Source organism: Mchenga conophoros, linkage group LG10 (genome assembly GCF_057382185.1).
Source record: "Mchenga conophoros isolate Kocher_MC1m ecotype Shallow Benthic linkage group LG10, M_conophoros_male_GT1.1, whole genome shotgun sequence".
Taxonomy (NCBI): domain Eukaryota; kingdom Metazoa; phylum Chordata; class Actinopteri; order Cichliformes; family Cichlidae; genus Mchenga; species Mchenga conophoros.
The window spans coordinates 709,272-734,782 of record NC_140535.1 but is presented as its reverse complement, the minus strand read 5'-3'; the positions used below and the strand labels follow the sequence as shown (position 1 = coordinate 734,782).

Here is a 25,511-nt window from a genome sequence, read left to right as displayed (position 1 = left end):
TAAAATAAAAATAAATAAAAGCTTTGTTTTAAATCATGTAAGTCAGATAGAGAGATAGATAAGGTATTTAAACGTCAACAGTTAGACTGTCCAAAATGCAAAATGTGACATCCAGTAGGGAAATGAGGGAGAAAGGGTGAGCAGATGTAAAAGAGATTTTGGGTTCTTCCCTTTCGTCTTCTGTGAGCAGTTCAGACGATTCCAGCAGATAGAGTCCAAACTCTGAACCTGTGAATTGATTTTTGAATTTCTGGATTTTCATCTGCTCATTTTTGCTGTTTGATGGTTCATTCAAAAGTATTTTGATTTGCATCATACTTCCACTAAATGCCCATCTGCTTTCCTGTTGGGTGAACAAAATCAGCATTAGCTCGGAGCAGGTTGTTAGATAAACATAGTTAAAGTATTTAATAATTGTTTAATGATGTTTTTATTATTTCATTTTGTTTTTGCTTTGCTCCTGTTAAATCGCTTTAACAAAGTCTAAATGGTGGACATATACTTTACTGTTTCACAGAAGGTTAAAAAGTCTGAGGATTCTTCTTTATTGGTGCAAATAGCTCTTACAGGTTATCCTAGCTATATTAATAAATTTATAATTCCTTGGAGCCTCCTTTCCAGGCCACTAAAATCATCCCAGAAATAACAATTGCCATGATCAATAGAGGAGCTACCATTAATATTCCTGCATTTATTCCCGTGTTCAGTGTTGACTGGAAAGTCCTCTTTATCCCATAATCTAACTTGTCAAAAATGAGCAGAGAAAAGCCAAAACCAATTTGCAGGTTTACAGTTTGGGCAGCAGTTGATCCCTCTGGCACCTGAAAGGAAAGAACCTCTGTGTCTTTTCAACTTTCATACCTGCCCCCCCTGTCTTTCTGGATATCTTCTGAAATGACATCTGGCCTCACCCACTGTGACATCCAATCAGCTGATGTCCTTATCTTCCTCTCTCATTCTACCTGACTGCTCCACATACATGGTTTAAAAAAAAGTTTAAACTTTAAAATCACTTCATTACATTATATACCTTATTTCTAATACTCTGAACAGAGAAAAGTCCATTATGTATGAACATTCAGTCACATATGAAAATACTTTAATTTAGTTTATGCTATTTTACTTTAACTAGATCTATCGTTAGCTCATTCTAATATGAAAATGTATTTCTTCAAAATCCCTTTTTGTTTTAAACACATTCAAATACTTTCTCTCACCTTTTCTCTTCAAAACTCTGTGCTTACTAATCACACAACACAATATAATTACTTTCATTAAATCACACATTTTAAAAGTCAGACGTTCTTTTAGATAAGTGGCTCCTTGGTGTCACTCGCTCACTTGCCCCTCCCATCCTTTTCACATAAACACATGCACACACAACTTCCAAGGTCATCTTTGCAAAAACAAGCCACTCCATATGAAATCTAAGTGAAAGGCCTTTTATTAGAATTATTATATAGATTATATATTTTTATTTATTATATTCAGATCAGAAAAATCATATCATTTCAAAAATAATTTCAGCAAAATCATATATGGTTCTCTGTTCAGCTACAACACTTAGTACCATTTGTTTTATTCAGAATCATGTGTAATAATGCGTTGTTATCTTTCATATTCCTGCAGCCACACAGACACTAATCTGCCAAGTGTGAAGCTGGATCATGTCTGTGCGCACAAAGACAGGGTGGCTGTAGCTCAGGAGGTGGAGCAGGTCATCTACTCATTAGAAGGTTGGTGGTTCAGTCTGCACCACTGCTGCAGTCTCCGTGCCAAATATCTGTGGGCAAGATACTAATCCCAAGTTGCTTTCTGATGCATCTTTCAGAGTGTGAATGAGTCAGGCATGTTGTATAAAGTGATTTGAGTGTTAGAGAGTAGAAAAGTGCTAAATAAGAATCAGGCTATCATTCATTTAGCAAAATATAGGCGTTAGAATAATTTCCATTGCTTATCTGATTTCTGGGCAGCATGGTAGTGCAGCGATTAGCACTGTTGGCTAGACTTGTAGTCAAGACCACCTAAACCGAGACCAAGACAAGACCAAGTCGAGACGAGACCAAGACCGAGACCGAGAGTGAAACCAAGAGGACAGACGCACGCTTGGCCACAATATGGAGGGATTGGAGCATAGCTGAGCCACTGTGTGAGAGATGAGCAGCGTAAGGAAATTAAGTGAGGGTAGAAATTACTGAAAGATTAATAGGCTGTGTTTTGAGTTTTGTTCAAAAAAGAATGACTTCATATAGGAAAAAAATATATATCACATATGCAGGACACCTTAATCTAGCTTTTTAATTAAGCAGCGAGGCAGAACAAAGTCGGGGCTGTATCAAGACACGAGGACTAAACCCCAATTCAACCAGACCCAGAACTGATCCGGAATTAAATCAGGACTACAACAGTTCAAAATCAGGACTACTGAGGACCTAAAAATCCTCATAGACCTGCACTACACTTATTTTTTAATTCTACCAAAGTCCACTATTTAGATTCAGAAATGTTTATATAATAACTTAGCCTTGTTGTGCGAACAAGCCTGCAAAACGTAATAAATATAGAATTTGAAAGTAACATATTGTATCTAAAAAGATACAGTAGGCACTGGATACATGTTCTGATGAGTTTTGGCAAACAACCATGTGACTAACATGTGTGTCTTGTTCCCTCTCTGGTCTGTCCTCATTCTCTCTCTCTCTCTCTCTCTCTCTCTCTCTGTGCTGACAATCAAGCCAAACACCAACATCATCAAATATACAGTTGAAACCAGATATTTACTCTTCAGATAAAAACACTTTTTTAATTGTAACATCAAATCAGACTAAATGTTTATTTTTTTAGATTTGTTAACATATTTGTTAACTTTAAGAGTAAAGAGAGAAACTATCTGTATTTCTTAATTGCAAATGGCACCAAATTGTATTCAAACTGAGCCACACTTATGGAGCTCCACAATTCTGTTCCTGGTGTTTTGGTTGACATGTCTTGATTTTCCCATGTCACAGAAACAGGCTCTGTGTTTTGCCTTATATGCATCCACAGCTGTGCCACCAGTTTACTCACATGGACTCTACAAACCAATCAGAAGCTTCTTCAGCTCAGAATGGAATCGTCTGGAGTTTCTTATTAATTAACAATAAACTTAGTGTATATGTACTGCTAAATTTGATGAAAGTGATAAAGAATAGACAGCTCTCTCTCTCTTTATTCTGACATTCAACTAATTCAAAAGATATTTCAATATTTATTTATCTAAAACAAAACAAGTTTACTCTAAATTCATGTTTAACAGTAAAAAAAATTTTTGATGTTTTTTTCCAACAGTGTCTAAAATATCTGGTTTCAGCTGTGAATATACTGCTGTGTATTGAAATTCCTCTTGTTTTGCATAGAAATATACTGAACAACATACAAAGCATAATATATAAAATAACATCTACCTGAGTTTTTCTTTGAAAGAAGCCCCTTATGTCCATTGTTGTATTCATCAGTACATAACTGAAACCAATTTAGAGAGTTTGTTTAGCCGTGGAGGGAAACAACTGAAAATATGAAATAAACACACACATGTGAGCTAAGACTCTCTAAAAAAACCAACATTGTTGTTGTTCAGCTTTTCATTTCGCCATTTGTTGATTCACTTGAAGAGCAAGTAACGTAATATGGGTCAAGTGATAGTTTGATATCAATCTTTTGTGATACACCGCCATATTTACATTATTTGTACAGTACGAATGATTTGCTTTGGTACCTGGTCAAACTTAAGCTCTCCTCTGTCTGCCTGTCTGCGCTTCTCCTACAGCAAACTCGCAGGCAGCAGCTTCTCCCCCCTCGCTCACATGCGTAAGTGCTGTGCTCAGTCGCCTAGTGCCTGAGCTCGGATCATACCAAAATTACGGGGAATTTACGACTGTGCGCTATGTGCTTCGAATATTGTGTGTAGTTTTTGTTTTATACAGTTGTCAGTCAGGCATCTGACGATGTTGATCTGAGAATGCAAGACCAAGACAGCGAGACCAAGACCACGTAAAAGTGGTCTCGAGACCGGTCTCAAGACCCAAATAGAGGAGCTAAATCAATGCACTTTTGTGAAAGACTGGGTGGGACCAGTTCCATGCAGGGCAGAGAGTGTGGATAAAGGCACGTGACCATCAAAAGGACACTGCAGTGTTGTGATGAGTTTGACATACTGGAGACAATTTTGTTAAAGAAGAGGGATGTGCAGGTAAAAGAAGAGCAGTTTAGCCTATTCCAAGGTAGAAGGAACCAGGAATCAAAGTGGCCAACAAACTAAACCAGGAACCAAAGGGGCTGTTCATCCATTTTGGTGGGTTGTATGTTAGGATTTGACTGGAAACTATGTGATATGGACTAACAGTCCTGGCATAAATCAGGAAGTAAAGATATGTGAATGGAGTGGAGATCACTACATCTTCAAAAATCAGGATTCACACCTAAGAGTAACTCAGAAGAGGTTGGAATCGCTGGTATCTGGATTGCCAAGGACTACAGCCAGCCATAACAAAAAGTGGTATAGAGGTAGATAGGCCACTTGGCTGGAATTAGTCACTGAAAGAGAAGAACCCATTCATATGTAGATGTGCATTGTGTGGCCAATGTGATTCAAGTATCTTCTAGCATGAGAGGAATTGCTGTCTCCTGGAATCATGCCATTGCCAAAGTCAGATGGATTGGCCATCACTGGAAGTAGGTGTGGCTGAATCTTGAGGTGAGGTGGTACCCATCCCTAATATAATCAGGAACTCTCTAGATGCTGAATCAAAAGACATTGTTGGGGACTTGAGGGAGGCAGCAAGCCACGCATAATTCCCCTGATACAAAGCAGATTCCTGAGACCATGTGGTGACCAAGAAGCAACAAAAGGTTCTAGGTAACCCTAACTTGGCCCGGGCAAAGAAGCAGAAATATAACCATAGGTTTGAAATTAAAAATGGAAATTGAAATGCCTACAGCACATAGAGCCAGCAACAAACAAGATATTGGACTTGAGGAGTGAAGACAACAGCCTAGGAAATGACAAGGATATTGAAAAAACAAATTTTCACCTTTGCCTGATGATTAAGGTTATGTAGCAGGCCTGGTAGCAGTCCAGAGATGTGTATGTTGCGTAGGACAACCTGACTATTTTGAAAAATCGGTGTAGGTTCCACTACTCCATTCTCACTCTTTTGTGATAACTAGACAAATAGATGAGAAAGAATCAGCTGCTAGGCTGGAGATGGGAGTGGCAGAAGTGTCACACAGTGTCTAGTGGAGCCCCATAGTTCTTATGGTGAGGAAAGATGGGTCTATACAGTTCTGTGCATTGGATTCAATGCAATTCATTTTAATTATACAGCGCCAAATCACAACAATAGTCGCCTTAAAGCGCTTTATATTGTAAGGTAGAACCTAGAATAATACATAAAGAGAAAAACCCAACAATCATATGACCCCCTATGAGCAAGCACTTTGGCAACAGTGGGAAGGAAAAACTCCCTTTTAACAGGAAGAAACCTCCGGCAGAACCAGGCTCAGGGAGAGGCGGGGCCATCTGCTGTGATGAGAGAAGGAAGACAGGATAAAGACATGCTGTGGAAGAGAGACAGAGATTAATACAGTGGTTGCAAAAGTATTTGGCCCCCTTGAACTTTTCCACATTTTGTCACATTACGGCCACAAACATAAATCCATTTTATTGGAATTCCACATGAAAGATCAATACAAAGTGGAAGTGGTGTACACGTGAGAAGTGGAATCATGTATGATTTATACATGATTCCAAAAAAGTTTTTACAAATAAATAACTGCAAAGTGGGGTGTGTGTAATTATTCAGCCCCCTGAGTCAATACTTTGTAGAACCACCTTTTGCTGCAATTCCAGCTGCCAGTCTTTTAGGGTCTGTCTCAACCAGCTTTGCACATCTACAGACTAAAATTCTTGCCCATTCTTCTTTGCAAAACAGCTCCAGCTCAGTCAGATTAGATGGACAGCGTTTCTGAACAGCAGTTTTCAGATCTTGTCACAGATTCTCGATTGAGAAGAGAGTATAATAAACAACATCATTGCGATGATCTATGTGAATATAACAGTAAATACTAAATATTGAATATTATTGTGCAGCACGTAGGATCGACAGCGCACAGGTAGGAGCCAAAAAGGGTGTAGTTTTTGTCTGTGAGCACCCATGGGAAGTGCAGCCAGGGACATGGCTTGTCGGGGGTGTCAGCTCACTAAGCTGGCCCTGCCGGCCACGTAGAGCCACAACATTTGGGCAATCTGCCAGAGAGAGAGCCAGCGCCGCAGGCCGGAGAACTGTCAACCGCTGGCCAATCCATCAGACGCAGCGAGGTCCGACTGGCGTATAAAACCGGCGAAGCACGGGCAATACGCCTGGGGAACACAGCCTACAGCAGTGCTGGCCGCTAGGCCCAACTCAAAGGATGTCAGGAGGGAGGAGGGCGGCTGGAGGACAGCTGAGCCTAGGCTCCGCGTCCTCCCCGCCTCAACTGAACATGGCCATCTCCACATGCCTGCATAGGCCCCTCAGCAAGGTGGCCGCAGGGTAGACAGGCAGTCCCATCAGGCAACCCTGGTTGTCTGACCGGAGCAAAGCGTCAGAAACATCAACCTCCTGACAATCAACATTGTCCGGGGGGGGGCGTTGGAGGAGGGGCCAAAGGCAAGGCAACTACTCCCGCCATGCACGGCAGCAACCAACTGCGGGCAGGGGACCATAAATGCTGGGAGGCAGGGCACACGACTGCCTGCAACCAGACCAATCAGGCCGCAGCAGCGGCACCTGAGACAGGAGGTGCTGAGGCTGCATGATAGCATCAACCTTGAGGTCCACTCTACTAGATGGCACCTCAGGAAGGGCTAATTCCCACACCTGGCATGCTCCAATCAAGGGCTGAAGGGACCCATCTCACCCGACACTGTGCCTGGGGACCAGCAGGGGGCAGCCCAGGGACAGGTGGGCAACACCGGAGGAGAGGATGGAAGCTTCTTCAACATCCACCACCTGATAGTCAACCTCCACCGACCAGGGCCTCACAGAGGCGGAGCCATGGGAAGGACGCTGTGGGAGGGACAGGCAGTGAATCAGCAACAGGTGTGGGAGGGGACCCAGCCCATGACCTGCCTATCTGGTGTCTACAGCAGTGGCAGCCATGTTCCCCATAGTAGCCTGCTCTCTCATTTTTGGAGGCAGGAGAAGAGGGAGGGGCGGGCCATTTAAATGCTCTTTCAGAAAACCAACCACGGTCTGTCTAGTTTGTGCTGGCAACAAAGCATTGCATGCAAGCGTCAGCTTCTTTAGCCAACACAGTAGTGATGTGTCGGTCGCGAACAAAACGGTTCTTAGAGCTGACTCTTTGAAGTGAACGACGCGAGCCAGCTCCTTATTCCGAGCCGTGGTTTTTTTCCCTCTTTCTCTCACCCTCTCTCTCGCACTTTTTTTCCGCTTCACTCCGGGGGGGCGGTAGTTACACTCGCACTCAGGGGGGATTGCAGTGACATGCCCGTGAGCTTCGCCAGCAGCCAGCTGTGCCAGAGTGACCGAGCCCCAGGCCGAGAGGATGAGGGCACCCCACCCCCGAAGTGGCCCGAGCGAGCTCCAGGCTCCAGGCCCCGACGAGTGAGCCGGTGTGTACCTGTACGCCCATCCCCGGACACAAAGAACCACCAACGCACCGATGTCTGAGGGCGTCTGCCACTGGCAGGGGAAGGTGTTGGGGGAGATAGGCCTCCATACCTTGGAGGGCCTGAGATGTCCCCAGAGAGGTAGCGTCTGATACCCAACCTGAAATATAGACACAGACATACAGGCACACACAGATGCAAACATCCATTCCCACCCTCATGCTCTCATATGCAATTACTCCACACTCACCCAACGTGGAGACAGACATAGAGAGACACTGTACACACGATCACACTCCCCAAGTGTACTCTAAGAACTGGGTTTAGGTACCCTTGCCCCTGGAGGGGGAAACTGCACCCAGAACCAGGTAGTGTTACCCTTTTCCCTGGGGTGGAGAGAATCAGACTGCCTTGACTCGGCAGCAGCAGGGAGGCCCCACATTCCAGACCCCAATCGGATGGCAAACTCCTCCTCCTAGCTCCAGCAGGCCGCAGAGAACGGGGGTGTGTGAAGACTCCAAACCTCCCTCCGCCCGCTCGTATGTAGTGTTGATGCATGTGTGTCCTAAGGTGCATTTAAAACCCAGGAGGGCATGGAGCTACCTGCCAGAGAGCAGCTGGTTAGTGCATAGCCCCTCCTGATAGCCCTCAATGTCTACATGCATTTAAAATGGAGAGGTGGGCAACGGCGCCAGGGGTGAGGTGTACACCCTGATGGTAATTTGGATTCTGTGTAGCGTGGCCACCCCCAAGATCCTATATGTATGTGTAATGAGAGTGTGAGTAATGTGAATGTCTAAGTTGTGAGATAAAATTGAGGCAGAGGCAGCCAGAAGGGGACAGAGGGGGGGGGGGGGAGGGGGGGATGCCTCCCCTGCACCCTGGTGACACACCTTTACCCCAAGGCCCTGCATGTGTGGGTGGTTGTGGTGGAGCGGGAAGAGGGAGGCAGCTGGAGATGGGGAGGGAAGGAAGGGAGGGGCAAGTGACCCCTCCCTGGGGCCAGCTCCCCCGCTGACCCCAGTAGGCACCCCCCATACTCTGCAACCCGCCAGGGAAAGGGGGCCCAGGCCCATCCGGACCGGGGCCCAGTTCAGCAGCGCCGCCTGGCCCCACAGAGCCCGGGACAGCCTTCCCGACCCCACCACAGAGAAAACTGCACCCACCCCACCATCCACTCATCTTCCAGACTACGCAAGACAATAGACAGCCAGGCTGAGATCTTCCTCCACCTCTCCTGTATCTCCCCCTCCTGCAGAGTGAGTTCCTGAAGATAGGAGACCTCCTGCAAGATGTAACAGCCTCCCCCACCAGTTGAAGAGCCCCCCAGGTGGCTCGATGCACCGGCAGCACCCTGCGCCAGAACTGGGCCCCCATACACCCACCCACCCACAACCCCGGCAACACACCAACCAGGACCCAAGCCCCCAAGGCCCAGCCAGGGCCCCAGCCAAGAGACGGAGCACCCCCAGAACCCCACGCCCGTCCCGGACCCACCCAGGGGCAGCCAGGCTACCAGGTCAGTAACCCATGTCCGTCAGCACAGACCCTCCCCTAGCCCCACTGCACGCAGCCACGAGGAAACCGTCACCTAAGAGCCAACCGAGCCCTTAATAGGCCATGGCCGCAACCCCAGGTTGAGCCCCCCAAGGAAGATGCTCCTGGGGAACCCCCCGACGCCCTAAGCCTGTCCCTACCCCCACACCAATCACAACAGCAAAGGTGGGACCAAACTATGACCCCCCACCCCCACTAGGTGATGGAGCTGATCAAAGGAGCCCAGAGCAATTGATCTATTGTGGTGGCAGAGGCTGTATCAAGACTAATGTAATCTATTAGATAAATTCTATATTGGTTAGAATTAAGATCATTTTTATTTTTCCAGTTCATGAGGACTGTTTTCTTGGCTATGCATAGGGCAGTGAAAACCATATGGGCCATATTCTTATCTGTAGTGACATTATCTAAGCTGCCCAACAAACACACTAAGGGGGAAGTTGGAATGTTACATTTCAGACACTTTGATAAGTCTTCACATATCTCGCGCCAAAACTTCTGAACTGGTGGACAGAACCAAAGAGCGTGGATATAATTGTCCGGTGAATTGGTTTGGCAGTGTGAGCAGTTGTTGATAGACATAAAGCCTATCTTGAACATCCGATGACCTGTATAGTGCACTCTATGTAGTATTTTGTATTGAATTAATTGAAGACTGGGATTTCTAATTAAATGAAAGGTTTTTAAGCAAATCTGAGACCAGAAGTTTTGGTCTAAGTTAACTGATAAATCTGCTTCCCATTTTGCAATAGGAAGTGATATTGATTCATCTGTTTTAGAAAGCATTCTGTATATTTTGGATAGTAATTTGGGGGTTTTAAGAGTAAGAAATTGAACCACACTTGGTGGTGTTTGTAGTTCAACTTGACCCGGTTTAAATTTCTTTTTTACTATGGATTTAATTTGTTGATATTCTAAAAATCTTTTCTTGTTGATCCTATATTGTGTAACTAGTCCGTCAAATGGAATAAATTCTGTTCCTTCTAATATATGTTCCAAGTATTTGATTCCTTTACAACACCAATCTGAAAGGTTTATCATATTATTGTTTTGTAATATGTCAGGGTTGTTCCAGATAGGTGTACGTTTGCATGGGATTAATGAAGACTCCGTCAATTTTAGAAACTCCCACCATGCTGTCATAGAAGAGTCCTGTTAGTAAATGATTAAGTAGCTGATCAACATATTGATTTAGTCTGCCTTACAGAAACCCGCTTACAGCAATATGATTATATTAGTTTATTATTATTATTATTTTTTGCATGGGATTAATGAAGACGCTGTCAATTTTAGAAACTCCCACCATGCTGTCAGAGAAGCGCTGATGTTGACGCTTTTGAAGCATTCATTTCGTTGGATGTTTGAGCTGATAAATGGTAGGTCTGAAATCTCTAGATTATTGCAAAGTGCTTGTTCTACATCTAGCCAAGGTTCATCTAAGAGGGTATGTTTTAGCCATCCTGAGATAAACTGAAGCCTGTTGGCTAAGAAGTAGTGCTGAAAGTTAGGTAGTTCTAATCCTCCTTTATCCTTGGTCTTTTGTAGTGTTTTTAAGCTTATACGTGGGGGTTTATCTTTCCAAAGGAATTTGGACATGTATGAATCTAGGGATCTGAACCAATCTTGTGGTGGTTTAGTTGGGATCATTGAGAATAAATAATTTATTTTTGGTAAGACCATCATTTTTATAGCGGCAACCCTTCCCATGAGTGATATGGGTAGAGATTTCCATCTAGCCAGATCACCTTCTACCTTCTTTAAAAGTGGGATATGGTTTAATTTAGTTAGATCTGCAAGCTTGGGAGAAACATTAATACCTAAATATTTTATATTTCCCGATTGCAGTGGTGTAGAAGAAGAATTATGGAAGGAGCAATTTATCGGAAGGACTGTAGATTCAATCACACCAGAGATATTGGTTTGTGAATTTTGGAGCAAAAGTAACACATCATCCGCATAAAGGCTGACTTTATGTTCCACGTTCTTGTATTTTATGCCCTTAATTACTGTATTCTGTCTAATTGCTGCTGCTAGTGGTTCAATAAAAATTGTAAACAGTGAAGGGGAGAGTGGGCATTCCTGCCTGGTGCCCCTCAGGAGACAGAAGCTGGAGGATGTTTGGTCATTTGTTCTGACACAAGCTGTTGGGGAATTGTATAATATTTTTAACCAGTTAATGAAAGAGGATCCAAAACCAAATTTGTGTAAAGTTGCAAATAGAAATTTCCAGTTAACTCTGTCAAATGCTTTCTCTGCATCTAAAGAAAATATTGTAGTTTCGATGTTTTTACTGTATGAGTAGTCTATCAAATTAAGTAATCTACCTGTATTTGTTGATGAGTGCCTACCTTTTATGAAACCAGTTTAGTCAGGATGAAGTAAGAGGGGGGTTATTTTCTCTAGTCTCTTTGAGAGAGCTTTGCAGATTATTTTAAGGTCTAATAAGGGATATTGGACGATAGCTTGAGGGATATACAGGGTCTTTGCCTGGTTTTAGCAGGAGATTAATGTTTGCAGAATTCATATTTGATGGAAGTCTGCCCTTTTCTTTGATTTCCAGCAACGTTCTGCAAAAAAAATGGTGCTAGAATCGTCCAGAATTCTTTGTAGAATTCTGCAGGAAAGCCGTCTGGACCTGGAGCCTTATTATTGGGCATACTTATCAGGGCTTCCTGAAGTTCACCTGGTGTCAGTGGCGAATCCAGTGCCATTGCTTGAGTGTCTAATAATTTTGGAGGAGTTATGTTGTCCAAAAACTGATCAATTTTGTTTTTAGATGGGTTTATTTGAGCCAGGCCAGCTACTAGGTGGCATAGGGGGCTGCCCTGCCGCCTCCCCCAGTTGTGCAGAGATAAATCGAGGCGCTCAAGCTGCCTGGGCGATGGCAGCAGATCCATCCTGTGGTCTCCATGGGCAGCCCGCAATGAACAGTTCCAGGATCTCCTGCTCCATGATGCGAGCCTCTCCTTGAGCGGACCTGGGTTACAGCCACAGCCTCGCTGAGTTGACTAGCGTAGGGGAAAGGCTAGTCCTTCGGCCCCATCCGACCCTCCCAGAACCGCCAGCGATAGTCCTGTGGTACAAGGCCCTGTTGGACATCTGCAAAGCTGCTGCTCACACGCGGGCAGGCTGAGAGCCACTGCATGGGCTTTGCCAGACAGCAGCGGGAGCAGAATCAGCACTTACTCCTCCTCCAACCAATGGTACACAACCGCCATGGCCCGCAAGACCTCCAGGAAGGCGGGGGGTGGTCGTCTCCCTCCCCCATACAGTAGAGGGACACTGGCGGGGGCCAGCCCAAGCTACCAGACTTCCCAAAAGCCCCATCCAGTGCTCAGATTGGTCCTGCAGTTGTTCCAGCTGGTGGCTAAACACCACCTCCTGCTCCTACTGCATACCGACCAGCTCACCCACCATCCAGGCCAGCGCCTCCACTGGCTGGGCCGGTCTTGGTTCTGCCAGTGGAGGCGCTGGGTTTTGGCACCACTGTGGAAATGATGTACCCGCCAACAGCGTTTGCAGTTGCACACGTTTTTATTTGCACTGTTTTTAACTGGACAACTTTTCATCTGCCCTGCTTGTAGCCCTAGGTCCCACCTCAGGTCCCAGCACATCTTTTATCGAGGAGGCATGACTAGATGATGGAGCTCAAGTTTGAGTCAGCCTCACACCTGAGGCTGATTCCGCACCCTGAACCCTCTGCTCCACCCCTCCCCTGCAGCTGAGCCACAAACCACACCCTGCCACATGACTCAACAGCATTTTGAGAATGTCTGTGTGTCTGTCTGACTGTATGTCCACAGTGAAGCCATCTGAGCCACAGTGCTGGATGGAGGGCAAATTCTTGGAAGGCAGTGATGTTAAGATGAGCTGCAAGTCCGCTGATGGCTCTGATCCTATCCATTACAAATGGGAAAAAGTACTGGACGAAGGCAAATATGTAGACAAGCTGCCTCCACTGACACTGATAGGTAAGTCTGTCAGATGTACCTAGGGCTTTTTAAAACAAAAATTTAAACCTTGAAACGAAGCAAAAAAGAACAAAACACACACATCATTGTGATGTGGTAGGGCATCATAATGAAAACATAAAAAGTGTGTTGTACAGCTCTCTCCATGCCCAAAATATATATACCTCGATCTGGTCAACTTTGACCTTTGTTTATCCAACCTCGGTACTCACGTCCCCCAAGGTCAAGTGTATTGTTCTGGAATTTGAAGATGATCTATAAAAAATTGCAGGTAATATAAACTGTTTAATGATTTTCACATTTGGTGTTACTGACCTTCAATTTTCAAAAAAATTCTACCATGATGCCAAATCTGAAAAATGCTAAACTGTGGACACTAGATGCTGTGCATGCTAACATAAAGACAAACAAACAGAACCGATTACATACTCGTTTTACTGCATAGTCATGTTTCAGCTCTTAAATAAATGAAGACTTCTGACTAATCTAAGTTATTCTGTTCTCCTTTTATCTTTTTCAAGTACATTTAGCTTGCATAAAGAATCTGTCAAAAGTATTTACTTTTTAAAAACAGCAAAGATTTGTACAAAGGCCATGGCTATTTCTTTATGTTAACTCATCTTTAGGTACATTTATTTCACTAGAAATCAACTCTTTTTCAAACAACACCATAAAACAGTAGTGCACTCTTAGATGCTGTCTTGTCATTCTTGGTACATCAGATTTCAAAACCCCAGAGATTGTGGCACTGAGGAATTTGACCAAGGACGATGCCGGACTCTACAAATGCACAGCCAGCAATGATGTGGGAGAAGAGAGCTGCACAGTGGAAGTCAAGATACACTGTGAGTGAAGAACTTTTTTTGAACACTGAATAAGTTAACAATTGCTGCTTTTGATTTGCAGAATAAAATCCCCTCTTCATGTCATTGTAGAGCTCATCTGCAAATTATTTTCATACACACTGCCTGAAGTGCTATAGTGAAACTGTAGGTGAACGTGACATTCTTTTAAATTGCAGATCACAACATCTCTCAAAATTTGTGGTCTGTCTGTGCTTCTCAACCTTAAGTTCACTGCTTCTTAAGTGGAATCTCAGTTATTTTCCTAAAATCATTGATCATTTTTCTTTTAGCAAAAATGTGGATGAAATTTGTTGAAGTGGATGGGAAGACAGTCTTTTCTCTATAGTTCAAAATAATACATTGCATTGTAAACTCACACTTGAAGGGGCTTTCTACACTCATTATTGATCAGATCCATCAATTAACACTAGACTCCATATATGATAGTGTTTTTTTGTTGATTCTGAGTGGAAAGGTGGTGCATTGGTTCACCCTATCACCTTGCATTAGTGGTTTAAATTTAGATTGGCTGGGGCTTTGGTGTGACAAAGCCTCCCTCAAACTTTAATGTAATGCAAATGGACTTATTCTTATACAGTGCTTTTCTATGCTCTTTCTATGTAAATGCTTTCTATCTAAATCCTACTTCGGAGAGCAACATGGGGTTAGTATCTTGCCCAAGGACATTTGGCATGCAGACTGGAGCAGACAGGGATCAAAACACAACTGAAGACAATGAGGGAATAACTATGGGCAGAAACATCATGAGATATTGTGTGTAGGTATTTGAGGTAAAAAATGAATTTCATCCATTATGAATATGAATATTGTGAGAAAACCTGGAACAACTTAAGTGCTTGTCAGTACTTTCCCGGATCTGCTGTACCAATCCATTCTTTTCCTCATACCACTAGCAATGCAGCTCTTTTGATTTGAACATAATAAAAACCCTCAGTGGCCACATGGGAAATGTTCTGGCACAGGACATAAACTACTCTCCCAGTCCTCCCTCTGACTTTGAGTCAGCACTGTCATCTGTGGGACATATTTGTCCTACATATATTACACGCTTGACAGTGGCTTGTGCAGTAGCCTGGAGTTGGTCTCCAGCAGTGTTGTTCAAATTACTTGAATAAAGTAATTAGTTACTTAGTCACTTTTTAAAGAGTCAAACTCAAAGTAATGTCAGTATTTCCCAACATTAAATGCTGCATGGTGCTGCTCTATCCCGCGCCCCATGTTTTCTATTCTTGATCTACACATGTGTCTGTTGGTGCCATGGACGTTGGAAAGTAACAGTAATCTAATTACCTTTTTGCAATAGCAATCCCTTACATTAAAAAGTAATTGGATTATGTGTTACTGCCCATCTCTGGTCTCCAGTATTGTCTTCCAGTGCACTGAGTTCCTAAGGAACATTACTAGTGTACTTTAAGCCTTGTATAGTGCCAAGCATTCCTATACCTGTGAGATCTGATTGAAATGACCTCCTCAACATGTCTTGAAGTTCCCCTGAGGCCTGGTAATGAACTAATCATTTGATTCAGGAGTGTTGATCCAGGGTGAGATCTAAAACCTGCAGGACACCGTCCCTCGAGGCCTGGATTTGGACACCCCGATCTAAAGGATAAAGATCACTCTTTCAAGGATGTCAGTGTTCACATTTTAGACAGACAAGACAGATAGTTTGACAGAGAAGTGAAAGAGGCCTTCTATGTCCACTGTGAACAGCCATCTTTCAACAGAGGAGGTGGCTTATCACACCAACTGCTTGCCACCTACAATGCAGTTTTGAGATCCCTTTCCCAAGGTGCCTCAAGCCCTACTTACATCTTGCGTCAGTTGATCTCAATGGGTCACATGATATAGGGTGAGGGAAGGTTTGTTCTGCTGATGAACTCTGCTGTTAATGACTTACAGCTTTTTTAACATCTTGGCTCATGTGACAAGGCACATCATCAATAGTGGTTCAACGACCTTCTTAATGGACCACCCCCACTAGGGTTTAAATATCTGAGACTTTCCACCATTTGGTTTTATAACTGAAGAAGCTTTCAGATGAGAGGTGAAGTGTCTTCAAGAAACTTTAAAAAGTCCAGTTTCGTTCTTTTCCAAGCTCATCAGACAATATAGGAGAAATCTGCTCTCTCTTTCTAGTCGCTGTCAGTACTCCTGCTGCAGCATTTTGGATCAAGTGACGGCTTTTCAGTCAGTTTTTAGAACAACCTGATAATAATGAACTAAAGTAATCCAGTCTAGAAGATTAATTGGATGAACAGGATTTTTAGCATCATTTTAAGACTGGATTTTTCTAATTTTAGATATTGTGCAAATGGAAGAGAGCATATCTGTTTAATATTTTTTAAGCCTTTGTGTTTTATGCTTGAATCATTCAAGTATACAAATACTTACAAAATACACACGGGATTCTTTTGATAATGCCGAGAGCACGAATTCAGGCGGTTCAACGTTCCAGCGGTGAGCTGCTCTGTGCCACTGCCTTAAATAGCAGCTGGGGAAATCAGCCAGATCAGCAGCAGGTGGAGACAATCACACAGGTGCGTGGGCCAAGAGCGAGAGCCCGTAACGAGCTCCACCCAGGCAGAGAGGAGGAGGAGAGACAAAGAAAACAAAAACAAAAAAGAACAACAACAACAAAACCTGTAGCCAGCGTGAGCCAGCCAGAGAGACATGGGGACCGTGACAGAACCAGTGCCAGCCAAACAATTTATCAAAGAACCCATTTTAAATGGAATCTTTAGACACCTTGTTACTAGCAGCCTGGTGCAAAACACACCTTGAATCAACAACAAGGTGATTTAAAAAGACAGCCAAAAATCTGTTACAGCTCAATATGGTGTGCTGTGTGTCTTTAAAATAATTTGAGGGAAACTGGACAAGTGGAAGACAAAAGAGGTGGCAGGCCTTTAACAAACTACAAACTTTCCAATTGGTAGACAATGCACTCTTCCTCCTGAGCCACAACCACCTCTTAGAATAAGTATTTGCATTTATATTTGCACATACTTCAGTAAATCACTGAACATATTTCCAACTTTTCAATAAATAAAAAGTGATGACTCAAGACTTTCTCACAATACTATAGTCGACAACTTGGAACTTCTGGAATAGCATTATTTAAAACAATTTTAAAATGTATTGATTTTCAAGGTTCAATTATTTTATATTATAGCTATAATATATAATAGCTGAAGGGATAAATTGGGGTTTTTTTTTTATCTGGCTTTAGCTTTTATAATACTGGGGTGTGTTATATAGGTTTCTGAAAATGATAAAGACGGGGAGACAAGTATTTTACTGAAACTTGCATGCAACTGAAAAATAGCAATGGTGAATTTGATGCATTGGTGGTTGTAGCATAATAGTGTGTCTTACATCAATATTTTTTGTTATTTTTGGTAGATGTGAAGGGAATTGGTGTGGTAGCAGGTGTAGTGGTTGGTGTGTCCTTCGCCATTCTGCTTATCTTACTCATCATCTGGTTGGTATTCTGCAAAAAGGACATGGAAAAAAATGAAGAGGAGGAGACGCCCAATGAAATCAGGTAGACAATGCCTAGAATATTTCTTTGCACATGATAACTACCCATGACAAAAAACTTTACTTTTACAGTTTTATTCAATATATTAATATAATTGCTGCATGTTATACAATCATTCATTTCATCGTTTCAGCCATCTCATTACCAGAATCACTGAAATATATGTATAACCTGTATACCTGTAGGACTGCATTTCTGATCCATCAATGTTTCTGCATGAAATAAAAACTTCAAATAGATGAATCCCAAAATGATAGTTTCAATTTATGGCTGTATTGGTTATAACAGCAGTTACCTTTTCTCACTTTTTACACAAAGTGATTGTATTAGTTTGAATTGCAATAATTCAGACTGTTGTGGAATTTTTCTATTAATTAACCAGTTACAGAACAAGAAAGTTGAAAGTATTCACTACTGATCAGAAGACTTAGAACACTCTAATCCTTCCAGTTATTTATTGCAATTCAAGTCGTTCAAATCCAATGAATAGCTTGAAATGGTACAAAGGTAAGTGTTGAACTGCCAGAGGTTTAAAAAAAGGTAAGGTTACCCAACACTAAAAAATAATGTACATTTCAGAAAAATGGCCTTTTTCAGGGAACACAACATGGTTTTAACAATTTAAATCTGTTCTGCAACAATGGAGGTTGATCCAGCCTTGAAAGCTGGTGCTACTAATTCCTACAGGTGTTCCAACTTCTCTGGATTACTTCCAGCTCCCTCTGTCTGCATAAAAGCAGTGTTGGAGCACACTGATGTACCCTCGTGAGCATCACTTGAACAGTACTGTACTGCAGAAAGTAGTGTGTTGTACAGAAATGGTGAGAAAAATGGAATTAACAATGGAAGAGAGACAGACCATCATAACATTTATAAATGTAGGTCTGTCCTACAAAGAAACTGCAAAGAAAGTCAAGGTGTCAGTGAGTACAGTTTCCTTCACCATCAAAGACACTCAGAAACACCCCAGTTTCCACAAAACGCAAGATACCACGATAAAACCATTCAGGAGCTGAAATAATCGATTTGTACCTTTGGCTTAATCATTGCCCAGCATATCTGAAATGTCTCCGCCAAAGAAAGCCTCGAACCTAGGCAAGAATAAGACCATCGACAAATGGTCGAGCATCGAGCTTGATGCTAATGATAGTTGCACCAGCAGGGCTTTGGCTGAGCCTAAAGTTGTCACTCCGGATGACAAGAGTGAAATGTATAAGATAAGATAAGATAAGATAAGATAAGATAAGATAACCTTTATTAGTCCCACACGTGGGAAATTTGTTTTGTCACAGCAGGAAGTGGACAGTGCAAAAGTTATGAGGCAAAAATTAGAATACAATAAGAATAAATACAGTACACAACTGTACAGAATAGAATAAAATAAAATACTATATACAGTAGAATAAAATAAAATAAATATACAATAAGATAAAAATAGAATACAAATACAAATACTATATACAACTGAGTAAAAATACAACGATGACAGAAAGGATTATTGCACTTAGTATTATTGCATATGTATGGATGTGTGTGCTTGATCAGTTAAAGTCTTTATTATGGAGTCTGACAGCAGTGGGGAGGAAAGACCTGTGAAATCTCTCCGTCCCACACCGTGGGTGCCGCAGTCTCCCACTGAAGGAGCTGCTCAGTGCTGTCACAGTCTGCTGCATGGGGTGGGAGATGTTGTCCATCAGGGATGACAGCTTAGCCGCCGTTCTCCTGTCACTCACCACCTCCACTGGGTCCAGAGGGCATCCTAGAACAGAGCTGGCCCTTCGGATCAGCCTGTTCAGTCTCTTCCTGTCCCCAGCAGAGATGCTGCCGCCCCAGCAGACCACGCCATAAAAGATAGCAGAAGCCACAACAGAGTCATAGAAGGTCTTCAGGAGTGGGCCCTCCACTCCAAACGACCTGAGTCTCCGCAGCAGGTACAGCCTGCTCTGCCCTTTCCTGTAGAGGGCGTCTGAGTTATGAGTCCAGTCCAGTCTATTGTTCAGATGAACACCAAGGTAGAATAAGATATGCCAGGAAACATGTAAGACAATATCTGAATCAATCCTGGAAAAACTTGATGAGCAGTTTGATGCTTTTGAGGCCAAGTTCCAGTTGGTGCTATCCATACAGACTGACTTACAGAACCGCATGGAAGGTCAGGAAATTAGCGGTCAACGCCCCGGGAATAGCGAATGGGAACGCTTGAAGCCAAATGCGAGGACCTGGCAAAGCTTGTAAAGATTCAACCCAAACTATTGGATTTGGAGGCCTGTACTCGGAGACTTAATATAAAAATTGTTGGCATAAAACAGTGCTCAGAAGATAGGGAGTCCGAAAGAGTTTATTTCCAACCTCATCCCCGAATTATTGGGTGAGCAACACTTCCCACATCCACTTAAGGTCGACCACGCTCATCGATCCCTATGGCCTAGGCTGGCAGCGGGACAGAAACCGCATACCACCATCGCCCGAATACATCACTTTCAGATGAAAGAGCTTATTCTATGCCTCGCCAGGATGCAACCGATGGAGTACAAGGGGAATAAAGTTCTGATCTTCCCAGACTGCACCAGCGAAGTAATGAGCTAGCACTGTTCCTTCCGGAATGTGATGCAAGCCCTGAGAGAAGATGGAATTAAATTCCAGCTATGGTACCCAACAAAGCTGTGTGTGCACTAGAAAGATGAGGATATTCCGGAGGTTTTCAATGATCCAGAACAAGCAGAGGTGGCTCGCCAGCGTTAGAACTATAGTGCTACAGAGAAGGAGTAACTTGCGTATCAGCTGTGATTGCATGTCTTCTTTTTTCTTCTTTTTTCTCTCTTTTTGTCTAATAAGGTGAGCGAGCTTTTAGTTTGTGTTGTGCCTCACGCTGTGGACTATCAAACAGACTGCACTGTGTTGCTCCTAATTTCTGACTTTTTAAAAAATGTTTTGTTTTCTTTATCTGTATGCTAACTGTCAATCCACAGTTTGCATACAAACTGGCGCCGATCAGCTTTTCCAGAAAGCACATAGTTCAGTAAGATCATCTGGTAATGTGTCATAGTTATATAATTATATTAGTTAAGTAAGTGCAATAGAATACACGCATCTAAGCCACAAAACAAAACAATACCCCAGCGCCTATCACCCGCCTACCCCGCTGCTCCCAAAAATGACATGCATCTATCCCCTAGTAAACCAAACCGAGGCTGCTGGCCAAATTGTGAACCTCACTTAAAGGAATCACAATGCCCGGATGAAACGGATGATAAAGGATTCAGAAAGTTTATTCATGCAGGCCCATATGACAGAGAATGTGCATCTTTTTTGTTTTCATATTTTAATTTATATTTAATTGTGTTGTGGTTTGCAGTGTTTTGTGTTGTTTCACTTTAAATTTGTTTAAAAGGTAAAAGCTGAAAATTTAAATAGATAAAAGTTGAAATGTGAATAGTTGGTTTTTGTATAATATGATTTATTTATTACATTTTATGTGGAATGAATAAATATAAGTATATTTACAAGGCAGGAAGTACCAACGACCAGATTTGGTGTGTGGTAGTAACAGGTAAATGAACGTTTTTTCTTAAATTATTTGAATGTATCTGAGTGCTTGTGTACAAATACACAAACAATACACATATGCTTTCAATTGTATAATTTAAGTGATCCAGGTAGCTCTGTTTTGGAAGTTCAGTTAACGCTAGAAATGTGTTTTGGAGTTTGTACGTGCTTTGTCTCTTGGGGCCACCGTATATATTTATATATAAACATATATAAATAAAACCACGTTTTTTTTTTTACATGAATAATTCCTTTTGTGCATTTATATATTTTTTTATCTTTTATATTTTTGTTAATAATAAATTAATTAAAGCAACAAAACAACCTGAAGAGCGGGTTGGGAGCCGAAAGAGCCGGTTCTCTAAAAAGAGCCGGAAATCCCATCACTAATAACAACGATTCTAATATAATAGTGGCTGGAGACCTTAACTGTTATCTTGACCCCTTCTTAGATACATCATCCACGTGACTAGCACACCATTGTTTTTCTTGTGACATTACCAATAAGTTTGATGTGTCACATGGCCCTCTTCCTATTGAAAAAACAAAAGTTGTATCCAAGATGGCCGACTTCTAAATGGCCACCATGGTCACCACCCATCTTGAGGAGTTTGCCCCCTCACAACCATTCCCATGTTATTACGGTGTATCCATATAAATGGCCCACCCTGTACTTTATGGGAAGCACTGAAGACTGTTTTGAGGGGTGCGATAATTTCTTACACTTCAGCTCTTAAAAGAGAAAGAGAGAAACGTCTGTCGGAAATCAATAGCTTTCCTGTCCTGGAAAGAATGTATCAAACCTCTAAATCGTCTATGGATTATAAAGAGATACTGAAATTAAAATATTAATATAATGGCATTATGAGTGGCCTAGTCAGCAATTTACTCTGGATTTTGCGACAAAAGCACTTTGAGTTTGGGGATAAACCTGGTACATTGCTAGCACGACAGCTTTTGTTTTATATTTTTAAAAATTTAAAATTAAATTATCCAAAAAAAAAAAAAACCACGGAGGAGGAAGTGTGATGGTTTGGGGCTTTTTGCTGGATCCAGGGTCGGTGACTTGTACAAAGTGAGAGGCACCCTGAACCAAAACAGCTACCACAGCACTCTGCAGCTCCATGCAGTAGCCTCTGGTATGGACCTAGCTGATCAGGAGTTCATCCTACAGCAAGATGATGACCCAAAACTTGAAAACATGGAGTGTCCAGCACAGTCTCCAGACTTAAACCCCATCAAGTTGGTTTGAGATGAACTGGACAGAAGAGTGAAAGCAAAGCAGCCTACAAGGTCCACATTTATGGGAACTTCTGCTACAGATATGTGAGAATATTTGATTTCTATTGTAGAAAGAATAACACGAGTGTGTTCAGCTGTTATATCTGCCAAAGGAGGCTACTCTAGTGAGTCAAAAGTTTAGAACAGCGGTACTGGCCCTTGAGTCTTTCGGTACTGGGCGGTGAGATTTGAGGCTTGGGTGTGAAATTTAGGCATTTTTATCATTTTTTTTTTTTTAAATCATTTTTATCATTAACTTGGTTTCCCTTCGTCCGTCTCCTCCTCCGTCTTTTCCCGTGTGTCATGAATAAATCTTCTTTTTTTGGTACCGGTACTGGTTTTATTTTGGTGAATTTATCCATGACACCTTAAAGTCCGGTCAGTGAAAATGTTGTTAAATGGTAAATGGTAAATGGCCTGTATTTATATAGCGCTTTACTAGTCCCTAAGGACCCCAAAGCGCTTTACATATCCAGTCATCCACCCATTCACGCACACATTCACACACTGGTGATGGCAAGCTACATTGTAGCCACAGCCACCCTGGGGCGCACTGACAGATGCGCCCCAGGGTTGGACATAAACTGGTCCGTGGCGCAAAAAAGGTTGGGGACCGCTGGTTTAGAACACATTTTGGTCTACAAATTGATTCCATGAATTTTTTCTTTTGACTCCAGTTGCTTATTTGTACTATGCTTCATTACAGAGTGCAATGTGACAGTAAACTTCATAATTTTCAATAAAAAACTGGAAAAATTGGGGTGTTTTAAAACTTTTGACTGGTACTTTTCTACTAAAAGTATACTTTCTACTTTACTAAAGCTAAACTTTCATGATCAATTTCAGTTTCGTCCTGCCAGTAAATCATGCAGCTATGTTCTCATTTCAGGGAGGATGCAGAAGCTCCCAAAGCCAAACTAGTGAAGCCCAACTCCCTCTCCTCATCTCGCTCTGGCAGTTCCCATTCGGGCACCTCCTCCACCCAGTCCATGGTGCACAACATGGGACCTAAATGTCAGCGTGCCTTTGTTCCTGCTGTGGCTGCCCTTAACGAGAACTGCCAGGCTTTCCCACAGTCTCCACCTGAATGCCATCAGAAGATTCCCAAGATCCCTGAACATCTTTTGCACCCACTTCCATGTCTACCTCTCACTCCAAACCCAGTCACTGCTGTTATGATCAAACCAGCTCAAACCAGGGCCTTCCAAGCCGTGTAGAAGAAAAATCCAGTTCCTCAACTTACTTCATTCACACTGTGACAAAACACTTTCAGCAACTTAACTCTTGAAGAATTTCTGCAATATAAAAACAGTTTTGTTCTGGTGTCATTTATTTGTACACAGTCACCTCTGTAGGTTTTAGAGAGAGATTGTTAGGTTGTTAAAAGTATATTTCAGTATACTTTTAACAACCTAACAATCTCACATACATCTGTTAACACCTGTAGTTTTACTTTCTGACAAAAGTTTAGGTTTTTATAGATTTGGATATGATGCACAGTCTCAGAGGTACTTATTGAAAATTTTTAATTCAGGTTCATGGACCAGTTCTTACCATTGTTCACTTTTACATGAAAATGCAAAAATACCTGCAACACAGTCTGATTGCAGTTTGTAAAATACTGTTGGCCACAAACTAATTTGTGGCCATGGACGTTAAATATTGTATTTTTTAGTTGGATCAAGCTCCACTGCAGAAAGAACTACGTAGTGGTGCTTGCATAAGTCACAGGACCTAAAAACTTCCGTCTGAGAGTTTTTTTTGTTTGCTTTGTGTGGGACCACCAGGGGACTCCACTCACATCCAGCAATAAGGGAAGAGGGAGGGGTAATGTTTTTGGGTTGTAGGAGGTGTTTTCTGCCTTGTGAGTTCAGTTGTGTGAAGCTGAAATTAAAGTTGGAGTAAAACGTGATGAGGTCTTGTGTCATCCTTACGTACCTCCACATTGGTGACCCCTGAGACAAACATGCTGAGGCCTGAAGAGGAAACCGGCCCTTTCCCAGAAGCATCTGTGGCTGCCAGACTCCCACCTCTGCCTGCACCTGCGTTTGCTTTGGTAGTTAAAGTACAGGACTTTTGGCTTCACGACCCTCCTTCATGGTTCGTGCATGTCGAAGCTCAGTTTGCTCTTTGTGGAATTTTATCTGAAGACATGAAAAACATGTGGTGGCCTCATTGGCCTCATTGGACTCTGCTGTCCAATGACCCTCCTCCAGAATCCCCTTGGCCAAAGGAAATACACCGCTCTCAAGGCGCTGCTGCTGCGGCGCCACTCCCACTCCGACACAGAGAAAAGAAACTCCTCTCTCTCAGGCTTAGGTGATGGTACCACTTTCAAGCTCATGGAGAACATGCTGTGCTTACTGGGGATGGATGACATGGAGTTCCTCTTCACACATGGTTATCTCCGACAACTGTCTGCTTCTGTGTGGGCTGGCACCCACACTAATTCTCCCAGAGGCCTCTGGCTCAGTGACAGTGGCTGGGATCACGGCACGACGTTTCAGCGCCAAAGTGAAGATTTAAGACCCAGGGAAATGAGCCCGCCAGTGGTCTGTAGCAGACGTGACCAGGAATGGCTGCTCTTCATAGAAGACTCACACTTGGGGAGACATTTTCCTGCCCTCGGCTGGTTCTGAGAGGCTAGCTAAGGGCTGTGTGCAGCTACTAGCAGCGGCTAATGGCTCCCCCATCAAAACATTTGGTGAAAAGGTGCAGATTTTCTTTGTGCTCACAGACTACTGGTTGATGTCGTTAACAGATGTTTGATCAATGCTGTGTCATTTTCTTCACTGCTATGCTAATCTTGTAGTTTAATGTAGGTTCATGTTGATTGCATGTTGGATGATGTGTTTTTGGGGAATACTGTTAAATATGTCAGAACAAGATCTAGAGTGGTGGGTTCTTTTACAATTTGAGAAAAACAAACTTAGTCTAATTCTGTCTAATTAGATTAAACACAGGAGTGTCGATTAATTTAAACTAACATAATCATCCTGCTCTAACCAGGTTTCAATAAGGCAGAGTAAATCAGTATGTCTATCATTTATTAATTCATGTATTAACAAGAACTTAAAAGAGAGAAAGACTTAATGTTTAAT

General features: G+C 42.5%; 1 protein-coding gene across 2 annotated transcripts in view; it reads left to right on the top strand.

Moving 5' to 3' along the window:
• Positions 1 to 24,322, top strand: part of LOC146565153 (CXADR-like membrane protein) — a 118,936-nt gene extending 94,614 nt beyond the window's left edge. For both annotated transcript variants that reach the window (XM_085288084.1, XM_085288083.1), the window contains 4 exons: positions 13,009 to 13,176; positions 13,899 to 14,021; positions 17,445 to 17,586; positions 23,300 to 24,322. In XM_085288084.1, coding sequence (XP_085144210.1) covers positions 13,009 to 13,176; positions 13,899 to 14,021; positions 17,445 to 17,586; positions 23,300 to 23,627 — 761 coding nt within the window. In that variant the 3' untranslated portion in view covers positions 23,628 to 24,322. The remainder of the gene's footprint in view (positions 1 to 13,008; positions 13,177 to 13,898; positions 14,022 to 17,444; positions 17,587 to 23,299) is intronic.
• The last annotated feature ends 1,189 nt before the right edge of the window (positions 24,323 to 25,511 follow it).